A 19,207-nucleotide genomic window follows, 5' to 3' on the forward strand; every position below is an offset into this window, starting at 1 on the left:
TGACTCTTGATTTCAACTCAGGTCATAACCTCGCAGTTCGTGAGATGGAGCCCTGCAAGACTCTTCATGGAGCCTGCCTGGGCTTCTCTCTCTTCCTCCCTCTCTGCCCTTCCCCAAGAACATGCATGCCTACACACTTTCTTTCTTTTTTTTTAAATAAATAAATAAACATTTAAAAAATTAAAATCTTAATGAATAAAATGGTATAAACAAATCTGTTTCTTAGATATATATAGTAAAACTATAAAGAATAGTAGGGGAATGCTAGACATAGACTTTAGGATAGCAGTTACTTATGGGTGTAAAAGGAAAATTTGGGCAAAAGCAAAGCTTTCACAGCATTGATAGTATTCTCTCGATGGAGCCTTCACTAATTTTTTTTCTCTTACATATGTATAATAGTCCTTTGTATGAAATATAATTTCATAAAGTACTAATCTGTGGATAAAATATCAACACATCACTTTCTTTTGTTTTCACTGTGATTCCTGATATAGAAGATGTTGGGGTTCAGAGCCGATGGTCAAGAAACCATTCTTGAGACGCCTAAGGTGCAAAGAGGTGCTTTTATTAAAGCAGGACCTGTGGGCAGGAAGAGCTACACTGGAGTTTTAACAAGAGACTTGTAGGGGCGCCTGGGTGACTCAGTTGGTTAAGCATCCGACTTCAGCTCAGGTCATGATCTCATGGTTCGTGGGTTCGACCCCTGCTTTGGGCTCTGTGCTGACAGCTAGCTCAGAGCCTGGAGCCTGTTTTGGATTCTGTGTCTCCCTCTCTCTCTGACCCTCCCCTGCTCATGCTGTCTCTCTCTCTCTCAGAAATAAATAAAACATTTAAAAAAATTTTAACAGGTGACTTGTATAATTTTTTTTTGGTTTAAAAAAATTTTTTTAATGTTCATTTATTTTTAAGAGAGAGAGAGACAGAGCGTGAGCAGGGGAGGGTGGGGGAGAGAGAGAGGGAGATACAGAATCTAAAGCAGGCTTCAGGTTTTGAGCTGTCAGCACAGAGCCTAACATAGGGCTCGAACTCTCTCTTGACCTGAGCCAAAGTCAGATGCTTAACAGACTGAGCCACCCAGACATTCCTATACTTTCAAATTGGGAGGGGGTTAGGGACAGCACGGCTTTCAAGGTATTTTGGAAAAAAAGTTTTCCAGGACCTTGAAGGAGCTAAGTGTTGTTCGGAAAAGGTCATTTATTACTGTCTAAAAAAATCTTAGTCATGAGACCCTTCTGATTTATATCAGTGAGCCATATGCTTGGAGGATGATCGCTAACATATATTTTGGGTATAGAAATAAAAGAAGTTTCCAGAGGAATTTGTATATATTAAAGTAGACTTACAGGATCCTTAGGGNGAGTGTCGTCCAGGCAGCTAAGCTCCTAGAGGAAGGTCACTCTGCCTAGTTCAAGGACTTATATCAATGGGCTGTAGGCAGTGAGGAAATTTAATTTTTCATTTACCTTTGTTTCTCACATCAAAACCTACTTGACAAAAAGTGTCTAACCCAGGTACTTGTAATCAGTACTTAACTGTATTTGAACAGTAAGATTTCATAGTGTCTTTCCATTATTTTTATCATCATAGGAATTTCATGAAGTGTCTGACAATAATGCTTATTATTAATAATAATTAATAAGAACACCCTTATTATACTAGTCAAATACTTACAAGAATTGCACACGGACATTTTGGAGCAGTAAGAAATAAGTTGGCTTCCTTTTTGTTTCACTGCAAATTTCCACAAGACAAAATCATTAGAAACCAAGCTTTTTATTGTTTTAAAGCAATAATGGGGCGCCTGGCTGGCTCAGTCATAAAGCATGTGAACTCTTCATCTCAGGGTTGTGAGTGCAAGCCCCTCACACATTGGGGGTAGAGATTACTTTAAAAAAAAATAAAGGAAATTGCAGAAAACATACATGAATACACCACAGTTTATCTACCCGCCTATGAATGCACTCCTGGGTTTTTCCAGTTGGGGGCTATTATAAATAAAGCTACTGTGGGGTGCCTGAGAGGCCCAGTTGGTTAAGTGTCCAACTTCAGCTCAGGCCATGATCTCACAGTCTGTGAGTTTGAGCCCCACATCAGGCTCTGTGCTGACAGCTCAGAGCCTAGAGCCTGCTTTGGATTCTGTGTCTCCCTCTCTTTCTCTGGCCCTCTACCACTTATTCTCACTCTCTCTCTCAAAAATAAATAATCATTAATTTTTTTTCTTTAATATATAGTTTTAGGAGCGCCTGACTGGCTCAGTCATTTGAACATCTTCAGCTCAGACCATGATTTCATGCTTCCTGAATTCAAGCACCCTGTGGGGTTCTGTGCTAACAGTGCAGAGCATACTTCAGATTCTGTGTCTCTTCTCTCGGCCCTCCCCCACATGCATTCGCTCTGTCTCTCAAAAATAAGCATTAGAAAACACGTTTTAATAAATAAAATACGTGGTTTTGTTATGATCTAACTGACATGCAGCATAGTATAAGTTTACGGTGTACTGCACGGTGGTCTGGCTTACATGTGTTGTGGAATCATCACCACAGTAAACTGACTAGTCCGTCATCTCTTAGATGCAATAAAGAGAAAGCAAAAAAAGAAAAAAAAATTTCCCTTGTGACGAGAGCTCTTAGGATTTGCCCTCTTAACAACTTTTAAGTACACCATACGGTAGTGTTCCCCATCATCATCGAGGTGTCCGTTCCATCCCTGGCACTTCATCTAGTTACTGGAAGTTTGTACCTTTGGCCACTTGCCTCTAATTCTCCTGCCCCTGTCCCCACTGTCGGTGGATCTCTTTCTCTAGGAGTTTGATGGTTTTTGTTTTTAGATTCCACATTTATGTGAGATTATACAGCGCTTGTCTTCCTCTGATTTATTCACTTAGCATAGTGCCCTCAAGGTCTATCCTTCTTGTAGCAAATAGATGGCAGGATAAAAATAGAATATGTAGCTTGCTAATCTGTGTTTTTAACTACTTCCCTGGCTGGCTCTGTTGTGGCCACAGCATTATGGAAAAATTGCCACAGATGGTATTTGGAGAAGATATTCTTTGTGGAGGGGGGGAGGCTGGGAATACGAGGGCAAACAGCATAAAGCAGTTATAACGTGTTTTCTTCAGTCTAGTAACAGTGAGGAGTGAGGTGAGGACCAGTCTGTGGAATGCACATTCGGATGGATGAGGATATCCCGGATTTTCTGGAAGGTTGTTTGTTCAGGGGGCCCTAGAAAACTCACTCTGGAGAAGCTGACAGGGAGGCGGCAAGTTCAGACTCTCCCAGTGGGGATGGAGATTCTGCCAAACTTCCGCTTCCTTAGTTGTGCCATAGTTCTGAGCAACCATTAGGTGGGGTTCGTGTGTTGTTGTTGTGTTTTAAATTGTATCTATTTTTGAGAGAGAGAGCATGGCAGCGGTAGAGAGGGAGGGAGGGAGGGAGAGAGAGAGAGAGAGAGAGAGAATCCCAAGCAGGCTCTGCACTGCCAACACGGAGCCTAGTGCGAGGCTCAAACTCACAAACTATGAGATCACAACCTGGGCCAAAGTCCAATCCTTAACCAACTGAGCCAGCCAGGGACCCCACTGGAGGTTGTGTTCTAACTCAAGTTTTCATTAGCTCTTGTACAAATAAAACAGAAGTGGCATCAACTTCAGGTCAGGCCTGAGTTGTTTTGCTTGTTGTCCCTTTGATCTCCCAGATTTCTCTCTTCTAATAAGCCCAATTTTAAAAATTTTTTAAAATGTTTATTTTTGAGAGGAAAAAAAAGAGAGACAGAGCACAAGTGGGGGAGGGACAGAGAGAGACGGAGACACAGAATCTGAAGCAGGCTCCAGGCTCTGAGCTGTCAGCACAGAGCCCGACGCGGGGCCGGAACCCATGGACGGTGAGATCATGACCTGAGCCGAAGTCGGACACCCAGCTGACTGAGCCACCCTGGCGCCCCCTCCGGGATTATTTCTAATCAAATATCATACATCATGTCATTTTTCCCCTTAAATACTTTAGTATGTATTTGTAACAGATAAGGATTTAAAAAGATTATAGCCACCATCACACCCAATAATTAACAATGACTTTTTAAGTATATTAGGGTTCTTCAAAGAAACAGAGCCAATAGGTTGTGTGGGTGTGAGTGTGTGATTTATTGCGAGGCATCTGCTCATGTGATTAAGGAGGCTGAGAATTTGGAGTTGGAAGGGGTGAGCAAGGTATGTTTCTGATCACTCGCTCGTTAGCTGTTCCCAAGAACCTCTCCTTTTAGAATAGAATATTGACAGGCTTACCTCGTCTGCCACTTCAAGACCAAAGCAGCTCCAGAGGGTCTTGAACAAGATTTTGGGGACAGCAACCTCTCTGTCAAGATTTATTTTGCTGGGGCGCCTGAGTGGCTCAACCAGCTTCAGCTCAGATCATGATCTCATGGTTCATGAGTTCGAGCCCCACATCATGGGCTCTGGATTGAGAGCACAAAGCCTACTTGGGATTCTCTTTCCCTCTCTCTCTCTCCTTCTCTGCGCCTCCCCTGGTCATGGTCTCTCTCTCTCTCTCTCAAAAATAAATAAACATTAAAAAAATTTTTTTTTATTTTGTTAACTGAACTGCCCACATTGCTCTACTAAGAGCTGCCTCACCACCCCAGAAAAAGACCATTTGTTCTTGGGTGTGGACTTACCTGTGTTTCTGAGATCTGATGCTAGTTCTTATTCTGTTCTCTTGTAACGAGAGCACTTATCCAACTGCTTGCTAATCATCAGAGGAATCTGATTGTACACACAGTTACCGGAGGGCTTTGTGAATAAATACAGATTCCTGCATTTGGTACCAGACTCCATCGATCAGATGGCCTGATGCTGCAGTGACCTAAGCCATATTTAAAAACATACCACCCCAGGTGATTCTGACAGAACAGCATCAGTCATAGATCTACATTTGGGAAATAGTTACCTAGATGATATTTGGAGCCAGGAGAGCCATGAGGTGGAAACACAAGGAAAATACGCAGTTGCCCAATCTTCAGTGTCCCACGATTATGAGACATTCACACGAGTCTCTTTTTTTATCTAGTAGCAAGTTTACCTAGTATTGTGGGTGGGACGAGATACAGGAATCATGCCCACTCTCCTATCTCTGGAATGTACATTCTGGAATGAATGAGGGGACTTCCTAGATTACAAAACAGATTTCCTTGTTCCAATATACTTGGGAAATTCACTTTGGGGGAACTCACCAGGGAGAGAATCTTCTAGATTCTTCTAGAGGTCTCTCCCAGTGAGGTTAGGTTGTAGAGCTGAGGAGGCGGCCAGACTCCTGTTTCTTTGCTTCGTTTCCTGGAAGCCACAAGGTGGAGCTAGATTTCTAAGTCTGTGTTCTTTAGCGCTTGAAGGACACAAAAGCTGTGATTGTTCACAGCTGCTTCCTTTTGACCCCTCAGCTCTCCCTGTCCTAATAAATCCAAATTTAGAGAACTGCAGTGTCTCTGTGATTGGGCTGCCCTACTTGAAGCAGCCTAAATCCAGAAGCTATGAAACTTTCCTAGTATGAAGGAAACGGGATCTGAATTCCCCTGAACTGTTAAAAGAATAAATTGGATTTTAGCAAACTTAAGGGCAAAAACAGATAAAAGCTAAACATGGAGATTAACACAGTTGCATAAAAGAGATCCCCATGTACCACTAGCAACATAGATCACAGCATTCCAGAAGCCATCAGCTGCAACATATGTTTTCCTGATTGGTTTCTCTCCTTTCTTCCAGTTACATCACCAATATCTTGATTATGGCAATCAGTTCATCACTTTCCTTCGTAATTGTACTACATAGGTCTATATCTCTAAACTGTATAGTTTAGGGACGTCTGGGTGTCTCAGTCGTTTTAAGTGTCCTTGATTTGGTCATGATCTCATGGTTTGTGGGTTTGAGCCTCCTGTCCGTGCAGAGCCTGCTTGGGATTCTCTCTGCCCTCCTCTCTTGTGCTCTCTCCCTCTCTAAAGAAATAAGTAAGTAAGTAAATAAATAAAAATAAACTATAGTTCAACTTTATTAATTAAAAAATTTAAAAACGTAAATGGAACGCTGTACATACTATTGTCTTTTCATTTTGTCTATGTGATATATCTTAGATTCATGTTGTGGTTTTTAAATATTTTATTGCTGGATAGTAATTTACTATTACTACACTTTATTCTGTTAATGAACTTTAGGGTTGTTTATAGTTTGGGGTTATAGTAAACAATTCTACAGTGAACATTTGTGAAAACGTGTGCTGTTGACATGAATACATAAAATTGAGGGTATGTGGGATTGCTGGATATAGGAGTCTTTTTTTTTTTTTTAGATTTTTTTTATTTTTAAGTGATCTCTATCTACACTGAGCATGGGACTCAAATTTACAACCCTGAGATCAAGAGTAGCATGCTCTTCTGAGTGAGCCAGGAGGTGACTCCTTTTTTTTTCTTAAAAAAGTCTTAACAGGAATTTCAAGTTTTCACAAATGTAAATAAAATTATATAATGAATCCACAAGATTCACAGATTATAAATATTTTGCTGATTTCATTTTCTTTTCCCCCTTGTTCCTACTCTGGAATATTGAAAAGCAAATGTAAAATATTCTATCATAAATTACTTCATTCTGTATCTCTAAACAGATGGGGGCTTTGCAAATAACCACAATAACACTAACACACCCAAACAAACAAGAATTCTTTATTTTTTTAACGTTTCTTTATTTTTGAGAGACAGAGAGCAACAGAGAACGAGCAGGGGAAGGGCAGAGAGAGAGGGAGACACAGACTCCGAAGCATGCTCCAGGCTCTGAGCTATCAGCACAGAGCCCAATGTGGTGCTCAGACCCACAAATCATGAGATCATGACCTGAGCCGAAGTCGGATGCTTAACCGATTGAGCCATCCAGGTGCCCCAATAATTCTTTAACTGGACTGATCTTTCTTGGCCACCCTAATCAGGTTTCCACATATACACCAAGAAGAGTTGTTTTCCTAAGAGATGTAGCAATGGACTTTATAGCCCCAGCAATAAATAAGAGCAAGAAAATCAACTAAATTATATGTTATCTTTTAATTTACCCTATAGATAAACCAACACACATGCAAAGGGACATGTGTTTGCACAGTTATTCATAGTAACCTTGTTGGTAACAGCAAAAGATATTAAAAACAATTTAACNGACACACATGCAAAGGGACATGTGTTTGCAGTTATTCATAGTAACCTTGTTGGTAACAGCAAAAGATATTAAAAACAATTTAACCAAAAGGCCAGAGAAGTGATCAGAAACAATTCAAATGGTCATTAATATGTAACTGATTTAATAAGTCTGTTACATCAATCCAATGGAATAGAAGCATTAAAAAGAATGAGGAAGCTCTTTATGTGCTGATAGGATACAGCCGTAGCGTCCTATTGCCCATAATTTACTTGCATCTATCTGAAAGGATGGCTGAGAAAAGTATTAGTTTAGATGGATGAATTCCCACCTACTTCTTGTAATGGAAGGGGATCAATATTGGGTAGGAAGCTGGCAGTCTCTACCACATTCTACCCTTCTGTCCCCTCAACACCCCTGTATTCTCTTCCAAACAAAAGTAGTCCCATGCTTCCCAAGGGCAACAGCCCTAATGGTTTAGTTCGGAGTTTAATTCAATCAGGTCTAGAAGTGTTTCTTTGTCATAAGCATTCCATAAACTTAAAAGAATCCTCAGCTTCCAGAGACCCAATACACAATGGTGCAGTAGGAACTGGGCATACACAATGAAAACTTCCAAGGAGGGGGCACCTGGGTGGCTCAATTAGTTAAGCACCCGACTTCGGCTTGGGTCATGATCTCATGGTCCACAGGTTGGAGCCCCGTGTTGGGTTCTGTGCTGACAGCTCAGAGCCTGGAGCCTGCTTCCGATTCTCTGTCTCTCTCTGCCCCTCCCCTGCTCACGCTCTGTCTCTTTCTCTCAAAATAATAAATAAACATTAAAAAGTTAAAAAAGAAAACTTCCAATGAGGAACAGAAAAATAGGATATAGCAGGCACTATCATATTATGAATAACCAAGGCCAGTGAGCAGGAATAGTAAGAATTCCCTGCCCAGCGAAGGAAGTTTCTTTTTTTTTTTATAATGGTTATTTATTTTTGAGAGAGAGAGACAGTGTGAGCTAGTGAGGGGCAGAGAGAGACAGACAGACAGACAGACAGGATCTGAAACAGGCTCTAGGCTCTGAGCTGTCAGCACAGAACCCGATGCAGGGCTTGGACTCAAGAATTGTAAGATCATGACCAGACGTGAAGTCAGACGCCCAACCAACTGAGCCACCGCCCTGAAGGAAGTTTCTTAATTTGCCAATTTTGAAGCACTGGTTCTATTGAGGGGATGTATACCATCCTTTGTGGCTCCTAGCTTTGCACTCTTGCATTTCTTACTTGTTCCTTATTTTCTATGGCCACACCTTAGTTGGACACTGAAGAGTGTACATTTCTTAGGAACTAAAAAGCATTTCTAGGAGTCAAAAAATGCAGCTGAAATGGGTATACTGCTCTGGAAATGCAAAATGTTAGGGGTGACATGAGCAAAAGGATGAAGGAGGATGACAGGAAAGCAGTGAATTTGGTGAAGGACTTTTGAATTTAAAAAAAAAAAATTTTTTTAATGTTTTATTTATTTCTGGGAGAGAGAGAGAGACAGCATGAGCAGGGGAGGGTCAGAGAGAGAGGGAGTCACAGACTGAAACAGGCTCCAGGCTCTGAGCTGTCAGCACAGAGCCCGATGCGGGGCTCGAACCCACGAACCGCGAGATCATGACCTAAGCGAAAGTCGGATGCTTAACCGACTAAGCCACCCAGGCGCCCCTGAATTTTTTTTTTAATGTTTATTTTGGAAAGAGGGAGACAGAGTATGAGCGGGGGAGGGGCAGAAAGAGGGGGAGACAGAATCCAAAGCAAGCTCCAGGCTCTGAGCTGTCAGCACAGAGCCCAATGTGGGGCTCAAACCCCTGAACCATGAGATCATGACCTGAGCTGAAGTCTGAGGTTAACTGACTGAACCACCCAGGCACCCCTGGGTGAAGGACTTTTGATAACAAAACTACCTAATATTTATTTTGAGTTCTTTCTTTCGCCAATGCATGAGGAAAGTATGTTACACAGTAATTGATAATTTGCAAGTGATTATTTGCAGAAAGCCAAAACAAAAAAAAACCCCTGAGTATCATTGTGGACTAACTTATTTTAAAACAGAAGCACCAGGCAACAGTCAGAGTGCTTTACTTGAAGCAGAAATTCAAAACCAGAGGTGTTGATAAAAATGTAAGCCACATGGGAATTTGTAAGTCTTGTAAACTACAATGATATGAGGGTCAGAGATTATTTCAGCTAGACTTTATTTATTTATTTTTTTAATATATTTTTAAAATTTATTTCTAGGAGAGAGAGAGACAGCGTGAGCAGGGGAGGGTCAGAGAGAGAGGGAGATACAGACTGAATTAGTCTCCAGGCTCAGAGCTGACAGTCAGCACAGAGCCTGATGCGGGGCTCGAACCCACGAACCGTGAGATCATGACCCAAGCGAAAGTCAGATGCTTAACCGACTAAGCCACCCAGGCGCCCCTCAGCTAGACTTTAAAGGTTCTCACTTGGGGCGCGTGGATGGCTTGGTCAGTTAAGTGTTCAACTTCAGCTCAGGTCATGATCTCGTGGTTCACGAGTTCAAGTCCTGCATTGAGCCCTGTGCTGACAGCTCAGAGCCTGGAGTCTGCTTCAGATTCTGTGTCTCCCTCTCTCTCTCTCTCTCTGCCCCTCTGCTACTCATGCTCTGTCTCTCTCAAAAATACATAAAGACATTTTTTAAAAATTTAGAAAAATAAAAAATATAAAGATTTTCACTTGGCATCTGGATGATACCATTGTTTATTGATTCATTAATTCGATTGTATTGAGTGTCTATCACATAGTAGGCACTATTTTACACATAGTGTATGGGGATCCATCAGTGAACAATATGGACAAAAATCCCTGCCTTCAGATAGCTTACATTCTCATTATGTGAAGGAAAGCATACCAAGTACTACAGACAGTTATTATACTGTTTCATGCCAATAGACTTGAGAGTCTGGATGAAATGGCCAAATTCATTAAAGGTCACAGTTTACCAAAATTGAAAGAAAAGGAAATAGAAAATCTTAATAGTCCCATAACTATGAAAGAAATTGAACTCGTCTTCCCAGAAAGAATACCCAGGGCCAACTGGCTTCACTGGTGAATTTCTGAACATTTTTGAAAGAATACAATCAGATGAGTCACTTCCCAAGTCTGTGTAGGAGGCCATTAGAAGTTTGGTGTAAAAGCTGACAAGGACATTAGCAGAAAGTAAAATAACAGACCCATCCTTACATAAACATAAATGCAAAAGTTATAAACAAATCTAGTGGCATAAATTATAATTACGCAAAATACATCATGACCAATCCTGGTTTATTCTAGAAATGCAAGGGTAGTTTCACATGCAAAACTCAATCAATGTAATGTATGATGATGTAAATAAAAGGATAAAAATAATCTTAATATATGCATAAAATGTATTTGATACAATCCTATAGCCATTCATGATTTTTAAAAGAAATGCTTAGTAAACTATTAATACAAAGAAATTTCTGTAATCTGATTAGAAACAGCTTAAAATAAAACCTACTGCAAACATCTTAATGGTAAAATAACTAAAGTTTTCCCCTTATACTCTCTCATCCAAGCTTTACCAATTATCCGGCACTTTCTCTTCTCCTCCCTTGAACCCTTTACAATCTCCACTTATCCTTGGGGAAGAAGCTGAGGCCCAGAATCCAAAAATGACACCTTATGTCACTGGAAATAGGAAATGGGAGCAGGGTAAGAGCATACAGAGCTCACAAATGCCCCCCAGCCTCCCTTACATTGACATTGCCTGTAACTCTGCTTCCTGAGATAAAGTGGATTTGTTTGTTGTGTCAGTGGTCTGCACTGGGTCCTCACTAAGCGCCCTTTCCAGACTGGCAGGCAGGGAGCGGATCAGTCTCTCTCGGAAGTCTCGGCCCACGAAAACATAAAGCATTGGATTGAGGCAGCTGTTGAAGAAGGCCAGGGAGCTTGTTGGATTAGTCAAGACATCAAGGATTTTGTGCTTACCCTCAAGCAATATCTCTTGGAGCCAGACTGTGCTTAACAGGGCAACCATTTGAAAGGGGAACCAACAGATAAAGAAGGAAGCCACAACGGCAGTAAGGACCCGTAAGGGACGGCTGGATTGAATCATGCCTTTTTTGTGCATCTTGGCAGCAATGAGCCCATAGCAGATGGCAACAGTGGACATCGGCATACTGAAGCCAATGATGAACCGAATGATCCCTCTGGCCGTCAACATGGTGATAGCCACCCGCAACCTCTCTTCGGTACTGTTGCCCCAGTTTGCAAAGTTGAAAGTACAGTATATATTTCCAGTCCCATCATTCACTGTAGTCAAGAAGATGAAAACTGGCAAGGTAAGGACTAGGGCAAAAATCCAGGGTGCAATGATGAGTTTTGAGGCCAGACTTACAGTGCGGTGGTTCTGGGCCCACACTGGATGCAGGACACAAATACAGCGGTCCAGGGCAATGAAAGCGATGAGGAAGACACTTCCAAATAGGTTTATGTCCACAATGACGTGAATTGCCTTGCACGGGAACCAGCCAAAAGGCCACCGTTCTCTCATGGCCATTGAGGTGATGAGAAATGGTAGAGTGGCAGTGAAAGAGAAGTCGGCCAAGGCCAAGTTCAGGTAACAGATGGTGGTGACGGTGCGTGGCATCCGGTATCCAGCCACCCAGATCACAAGCCCATTTCCCAGGATGCCAAGGACAAAGGTGATCCCAAGCACCACCAGTGATAGGATCTGCAGAACACTGTAGCCAGTAGACTCATGGAGTATCTCTTCATATTCATTCACAGCGGTGGAGAGGTTGTTTTCCATCTTTCATACACCTGAAACATTTAAACAACGGGCCGTTTCTAATCTACGGAACCATCTTACAGCATCCCTATTCGTGGCCAACATCAGCTTCCACGACAGCTACCACTCCATCCAGGACACTCACTCTACTGAAACTTGGCCGGTAATACTATAAAATTGGCGCTCTTTTGGCTATTACTTTGGGAAAGGACAGTTCTCCATAGTCTCATAATTATTCATATGCATTCCATCTATCAGGCTTATTGCTTAGCCAAGAGGATTACACGGCTCCTGCTTACTAGCGGAAAACTGCACTGAGAGCGTATAGATAAGGGAAATTGATTAGGAGACAGTTACAGCTTAGTGAGGGGAGCGCCAGACTCAGAGTCAAAAGGTTCACCTCTCACCCCACTCACTGCATAGATGCTGGCAAACTCTGCACCCTCTTTCCAGCCCCAGGTTCTCCCAGACTCCTAGCTCCCACTATGCGGGCCCATTGCCCGCTGTTTGCTTAGTATTTTAAGTTAAAGCTATAGAGTTGGTTTGAGTTTACAGTTGAGGATCTGGTAATATGTAGTAATATGTTACATTCTGTGGATTCTGTGCTAGAGGAAGTCAGCAAAGGGAGCCCTATCTTTGCATTCGACCCTCCATTTTTCATTGCTTGATATGGAGCTGTTCTCTGCGATGTGAAGAATTTTTACCCATTGCATAGCATTAGTATTCTGTGGGATAAAGAGCATGAGAATAATGCAGTTAATTAGTAGTATCTGTTGGGTTCTTATTGGAGACCATGTGTTGTGTTAATTGCTATATATGGGGATCCAGTTTGAGCTACATAAAAATGCAACAATGGGGGATGCCTATGTGGCTGAGTCAATTGAGTGAGCATCTGACTCTTGATCTTGGGGTTGTAAGTTTGAGCCCCACGTTGAGTTTGGAGATTATTCAAAAATAAAATCTTAAACAAAAAAAGTGAGAGGTGCCTGGGTGGCTCAGTCAGTTGAGCATCCAACTTTTTAAAAAAATTTTTAATGTTTATTTATTTTTGGGAGAGAGAGAGTGCAAGCAGTGGAGAGACGGCGGGGGAGGGGGAGCAGAGGTTCAGAATCTGAAGCAGACTCTAGGCTCCAAGCTGTCAGCACAGAGCCCAGTGCGGGGCTTGAACCCACAAACCATGAGATCATGACCTGAGTTGAAGTCAGTCGCTTAACCAACTGAGCTGCCCAGGCGCCCTGAGCGTCCAACTCTTGATTGTGACTAGGGTCATGATCCCAGGGTCAGTGGGCTCGAGCCCCAAGTTGAGCTCTATGCTGAGCATGGGGCCTGTTTGGGATCCTCTCTCTCTCTCCCTGTCTCTCTGTCTCTCTCTGTCTCTTTCTCTCCTGCCCCTCTCCCCTGATTATGTGTGCTCTCTCTCAAAAATTTTTCTAAAAAAAGAAATATCCAAGATGACTATTAAAATGCATATTCATGAACCCCATCCTAGATGTCTCTTTGCATAAAAGCTAGAGTAGTCTTCCACAGCCTCAAAAATTTGAGAATTATCTTACCTGGGCTATTCAGCGTCCTTAAGAGAAATTGTAATTACCAAGCACCTGTTCACGTTTAATATTCATGATAATGTTGCAAGGTGTCTGTTATCATCTCTCTCTTACCAAAGGGAAACCATGGCCCAGGGGTTTCACTAGTTAGTTCAACATCACGCCCAGCCTGTCAGCAGAGGCAGCAAGTTTTGGAAACCGGATTTACCCAATTCCACAGCCACTGCCTTTGCCATTCTAAAATGCTGCTTTTAAAAAGGGGTTCCTTGAAGATTTCCTGGGAGTGGTCATAACCTAGTATGATGATTTTTCTCCCTCCCTCCTTTCTTCCTCTTCTCTCTTCTTGCTGTCTTTACAGTCACTTTTGCGGAGGGCCTCTGTGGTGCATTGCTTAATGTCATGCAGAATTTCTCAACCTTGACACCATTGACATTGGGGCTGGATGCTTCTTAGTTGTGGAAAACTTTCCTGTACATTGTACAATATTTAGCAGCATTCCGGGCCCCTGTTGATCTAGATACTAGTAGCAGCCCCACCCCCAGTTGTGACATCCAAAAGTATCTACAGACATTGTCAAATGTCCCCTGGGTGGCTGGGTGGGGGAGAATCACTCCCAGTTGAGAGTCACTGTTAATGGTATAAAGAGTGTTGGGCTCTGGAGGGAGGTCATCTGCCCAGTGGGTTCTTAGTGACATGTCTTTGAGCTTCAGTTTGCTCCTCTGCAGAATAGAGGCAATTTTATGGAGGAGACTGATTTTCAGGTGAGGATTAGTTGAGAGTGGACATGGAAATCTTTCAGGCAGGACCAAGTGAGTCTAGCAGATGGGAAATTTTGGTTTTCACCAGGCTTTATGCTCTATCCTGGGCCATGCATTGTGGAATCTCAATTTCAAGTCAAGAACAGTGCTCACAACAGTAGCAGCTAGTCTTAACGAGCATTTTCCGTATGTCAAGAGCTCCTTCAGCCCTCGCGGCAACCCTTGTGTATGGCGTTTGGGGATTGACATGTGCCAGAATCTGAGCTCAGCCAGACAGATTCCAGCCCCAGAACTGTCCTCACCACTTTCTTCCACCTGTTATACTTCCATAACAGAGTCAAGTTCTCTCTACCCACTCACTAAGCACCCTACAAGGCACTCAGAAGGGATGATGTTGCTACAACAGGGAAGGTCAATTGTGCAATGACAGGAGGGGAAAGGCCAGTGAGACACAGGTGTAAAATTAGGGGCCCACCCTGGTTGCAGCGTGGGACACAGAACCTGCGAACTACAGATGGTACTACAGTGGATTATGATGGCTGCTATTTGGTGAGCCCCTCAAATGTACCAATCACTGTACATTTTCTGATCTCTGATTACAACAGCCTTGCTTTTGGATAGGTATCACTACCACATAATCAGGGCACCTGGATGGCCCAGTGAGTTAAGCATCCCATTCTGGACTTTGGCTCAGGTCATGATCTCACCATCTGTGAGTTCAAGCCCCACATAGAGTTCTGTGCTGACATCGCAGAGCCTGCTTGGGATTTGCTCTCTCTCCCTCTCTCTGCCCCTACCTTGCTCTCTCTCTCTCTCTCAAAATAAATAAACTTAAAAAAAAAGTATCATTGGGGCACCTGGGTGGCTCAGTCAGTTAAGCATCTGCCTTTGGCTCAGGTCATGAACTCACTCATGGTCAGGTCATGGGGCACTGGGCTGACAGCTCAGAGCCTAGAGTCTGCTTCGGATTCTGTGTCTCCTCTCTCTCTGCCCCTCCCCAACTCGCACTCTGTCTCTGTCTCAAAAATGAATAAATGTTAAAAAAAAAAAAAAGTATCATTACCACATAATGTAAAAGGAAGCCATGACTCTGGCAGGGGAAGTGACTTGCCCAATGTCTCAATTATTAAGGGGCACAGTTGGATTTCTGACCGGATTTCATAAGGCACCTCAGCACGTCTGTGTCTACTGACTCTACCTCTCCAGCTTCTTTGCATTTCCAAGTTTTGAAATAACTGTTGTAGTTCTGCTTTCTCCTGCCTGCTTTTCCGTGGCCTCGCCACTCCTCATTCCTGCTCTCATCTGATGCTGTTGCCTCATATTTTAATGGGAAAATGGTAACCATTAGAAATTTTTAGCCTTCTCTGCCCCAAACCTTCCAATCTACCTGCACTGCTACAGTCAGTATAGAGTGCTTGTTGATCCCAATGGCTACCCTCCCATGTTTGCCCTGGATCCCTCTCTACCTCACCTTCCCCCAAATTTTCCTCCTGCATTATCCCTTTTCTTTTCTGCCGAAAACAAAACCCCAAGATTTTCTTAATACTAGATTATTTTCACTATCACATGAATATTATCTTATCTCTTCCTTTTACAAAGAAACCATCCCAGGGGCGCCTGGGTGGCTGAGTCCGTTAAGTGACAGACTATTGATCTTGGCTCAGGTCATGATCTTGTGGTTCATGAATTTATGAATTCGAGCCCCGCATCAGGCTCTTGGCTGACTGTGCAAAGCATGCTTGGGATTCTCTCTCTCCCCTCTCTCTCTGCCCCTACCCAGCTCGCACTCTCTCTCTCTCTCTCAAAATAAATAAACTTTAAAAAGTTCTTTTAATAAAAAGAAACCATCCTGGGGGCTCTGGGGTGCTCAGTTGGTCAAACATCTGACTTTTGATCTCAGCTGAGGTGTTGAGCTCAGGTCTTGATCTCAAGGTCGTGAGTTCAAGCCCCACGTTGGGCTCCATGCTGAGTGTGAAGCCTACTTTAAAAAAATGAATGGGGCATCTGGGTGGCTCGGTGGGTTAAGTAAGCGTCAACTTTGGCTCATGATCTTACCGTTTGTGGGTTCAAGCCCTGAGTTGGGCTCTTTGCTGTCAGCGCAGAGCCCACTCCAGATCCTCTGTCCCCCTCTCCCTTTGCTCCTCACCCATCCATTCTCTCAAAAATAAATAAACCTAATAAATAAATAAGTAAATATTTAAAAATAGGGGCGCCTGGGTGGCTCAGTTGGTTAAGCATCCGGCTTCGGCTCAGGTCATGATCTCACAGTTCGTGGGTTCAAGCCCCACGTCGGGCTGTGTGCTGACAGCCAGCTCAGAGCCTGGAGCCTGCTTCAGATTCTGTATCTCCTTCTCTCTTTGAACCTCCCCTGCTCACGCTGTCTCTCTCTCTCTCTCCCAGAAATAAATAAAACGTTAAAAAAAAAAAGTAAAAATAAAAATAAACCATCCTGTTCTGTTTTTTAAAGATTTTATTTTTAAGAAATCTCTATGCCCAACATGGAGTTTGAAGGTCACAACCCTGAGATCAAGAGTCACACTCTTCACCAACTGAGCCAGCCAGGAGCCCCCTCTAAATTTCACTTTAAATGTTAGGGCATCCCAGGGCTTGTACCTGTTCCCCTTCATCCTCTCTATGTAGTCTTTCCATAGATAGTATCATCCGATCTTATGGCTTATAATACCACACTGATAACTTCTTTTTAAGCTTTGTTTGTTTAAGTAATCTCCACACCCAATGTTGGGCTCAAACTCACAACCCCAAGGTCAAGAGTCCCCCCCTCCAACAGCTGAGCCAACCAGACACCCCTGTACTGATAACTTCTCCTCTAAGTCATCAGCCTTGGCTTTCCCCTAAAGCTCTAGCCTGATATAACCACCTGACTTCATGACATCTCCCTGTGGGAATGCCATAGGCACTCCAAACCTGACATTACCCAGATCAAATCAACTATTCCATCCTCCCAAATCTGCCTCTCTTCACAGTATTCTGTATCTAGTTGGAATTTAAACACTCAGCTGCTAAACTCCATATCTAAAACATATACTTACTGTCTTTCCCTTATCACCCAAAGCAATCCAAGTCTATAGATTCTGTCTGTAAAGCAACTGAATCCACACTCAGAATCATTTCCATCCCCACTGCCTTTGTCCGTGGCCCCTTTCTTCTGATCTGCATGTTTGCACTGACCTTGCAAATAGCTTGTTCCTGCTCCGAATGCCTCCCCCCACTCACCCCAAAACATCCATTCTCCAGACAGTGGCCATATGACCTTTTAAAAACACAGATCAAGACATTATTCTGTTCACCACCCTCCAGTGAATTCCAGACTCCGAACTCAAGCTTACCGAGCACTCTTGGATCTGCCCTATCCTTCTTTTGTGACCCAGTTTCCAAAGTGTGGGGGAGTCCCCACACCAACAAACAAGTAGGTGTCCAAGAATTCAGCTCAGTTCTGACACCATCAAATCACACAGGTTAAAGGTTCAGTCCTAAAAGACGCCCCTCCTGCCCCGGGGCCAAATCAGACACCAGCTGCAAGCCCAGGGTACCTGTGTGTCTGACTGGCTGTAAATCAGAGGTTCCCACAACCTCTTCCTCATTAAACCTAGTGACGCCAGAACCCAGACAAATATTTTACTTACTAGATCACCAGTTAATTAGAAAAGGATGTAACTTAGGAACAGCTGGATGGAAGAGGTGCGTGAGGCCAGGTATGAGGCAAGGGCGCAAAGCTTCTGTGGGCTCTCCAGGTGCACCGCCTTCCTGACATCTCCACCTGTTTTCACCAGCCTGGAAGCCCTCTGAAACCCGCATCCTTTTGGAGTTTTCCGGAGGGTTCACTACATAGGCACAACTGATTAACTCATTGGCCACTGGAGATTAAACTCAGCTTCCATCTCTTTTTCTCTTGTGGAGGTCAGGGGGCTGAGCCTGAAAGCTCCAGCAACCAGCCCCCAGCCTTAGGTGCCTCCCCAGAGTCACCTCGTTAACATAACAAAAGACACCTCTATTGCTCTCATCACTTAGGAAATTCCTAGGGTTTTAGGAGCTCAGTGCCAGAAACAGGAAGACCCAACATATATTTATCGTGTATCACAACATCACACTCAATCGTACTTCATACATTCACTCCCATCTTACACAGTGGGCTCCATTCAAATTGAATTCCTTCAATTCCTTGAATGTGCTGAGCTCACTGCCGTCTCAGGGTTTCCGGATCCTCTGTTCTTTCTGCCTACGATGCTCTTTCAGACTTGCCACATTTGGCTCTTACTAAATATTCAGTCCAGGCTTAGATATTTAACACCTTCAGAGGCCCCATCTGGCCCATAATGCAAAGCAGCTGTACCAGATATTTTTCTCGTTTATTTATCCATTTGTTTATTTTCTATTCTAAATATCCTCCACATTAGCATCTATGCTAGAAGACTACCAAACTATGTCGTATTTCTAGAGTCACGCTACCCAGTGGAAACATAAATGCAAGCCACAGATATGAGCCATATATGAGAGTTACCATTCTTTTTACAAAGTAAAAGAAATGGATTATAATAACATATTAATTTTAATAATGTGTGTATACTAAATTGGTTTCACACTTACAGCCCGTGGCAGGTTGGACCAGCAAGAGCTCAACAACCATATGTGGCAAGTGGCTTCTGTATTGGACAGTTCAGCTCTAAGGGTTTAGAAGGTATCTACCACATAGCAGATGTTCAAACAGTAAGTTCTGAAATTGTCAAACCCCCAACTCACCACCAGCTGAGATCCTTTTTCTGTCTCTAGTTCCTGGCTTCCTGCAGAGTGACTCAAGTTGGGCGGATGCTTTATTGGACAAGGGGAAGGGGCAGTGAAGCTGGGACCAATCAGGTGACAGAAACCCAGGGCTTCTTGCAATTTCCCAGAAAGCAGCTTGGATGTGTTGCCAGCCTCCCCTTCTT

General features: G+C 43.1%; 1 protein-coding gene across 1 annotated transcript; it reads right to left on the reverse strand.

Moving 5' to 3' along the window:
* Positions 1–9,900: 9,900 nt before the first annotated feature.
* On the reverse strand, positions 9,901–19,064 carry LOC144217629 (N-formyl peptide receptor 2-like). Its single transcript, XM_077747268.1, has 2 exons — positions 19,023–19,064; positions 9,901–11,994 (listed from the first exon to the last, which is right to left on the reverse strand). Exon 2 carries the CDS (start codon positions 11,981–11,983, stop codon positions 10,925–10,927), a length of 1,059 nt encoding a protein of 352 aa, XP_077603394.1. The 5' UTR covers positions 11,984–11,994; positions 19,023–19,064; the 3' UTR covers positions 9,901–10,924.
* Positions 19,065–19,207: the final 143 nt, after the last annotated feature.

The sequence above is a fragment of the Crocuta crocuta genome, unplaced genomic scaffold (genome assembly GCF_008692635.1).
Source record: "Crocuta crocuta isolate KB4526 unplaced genomic scaffold, BGI_CrCroc_1.0 scaffold334, whole genome shotgun sequence".
Lineage (NCBI taxonomy): Eukaryota > Metazoa > Chordata > Mammalia > Carnivora > Hyaenidae > Crocuta > Crocuta crocuta.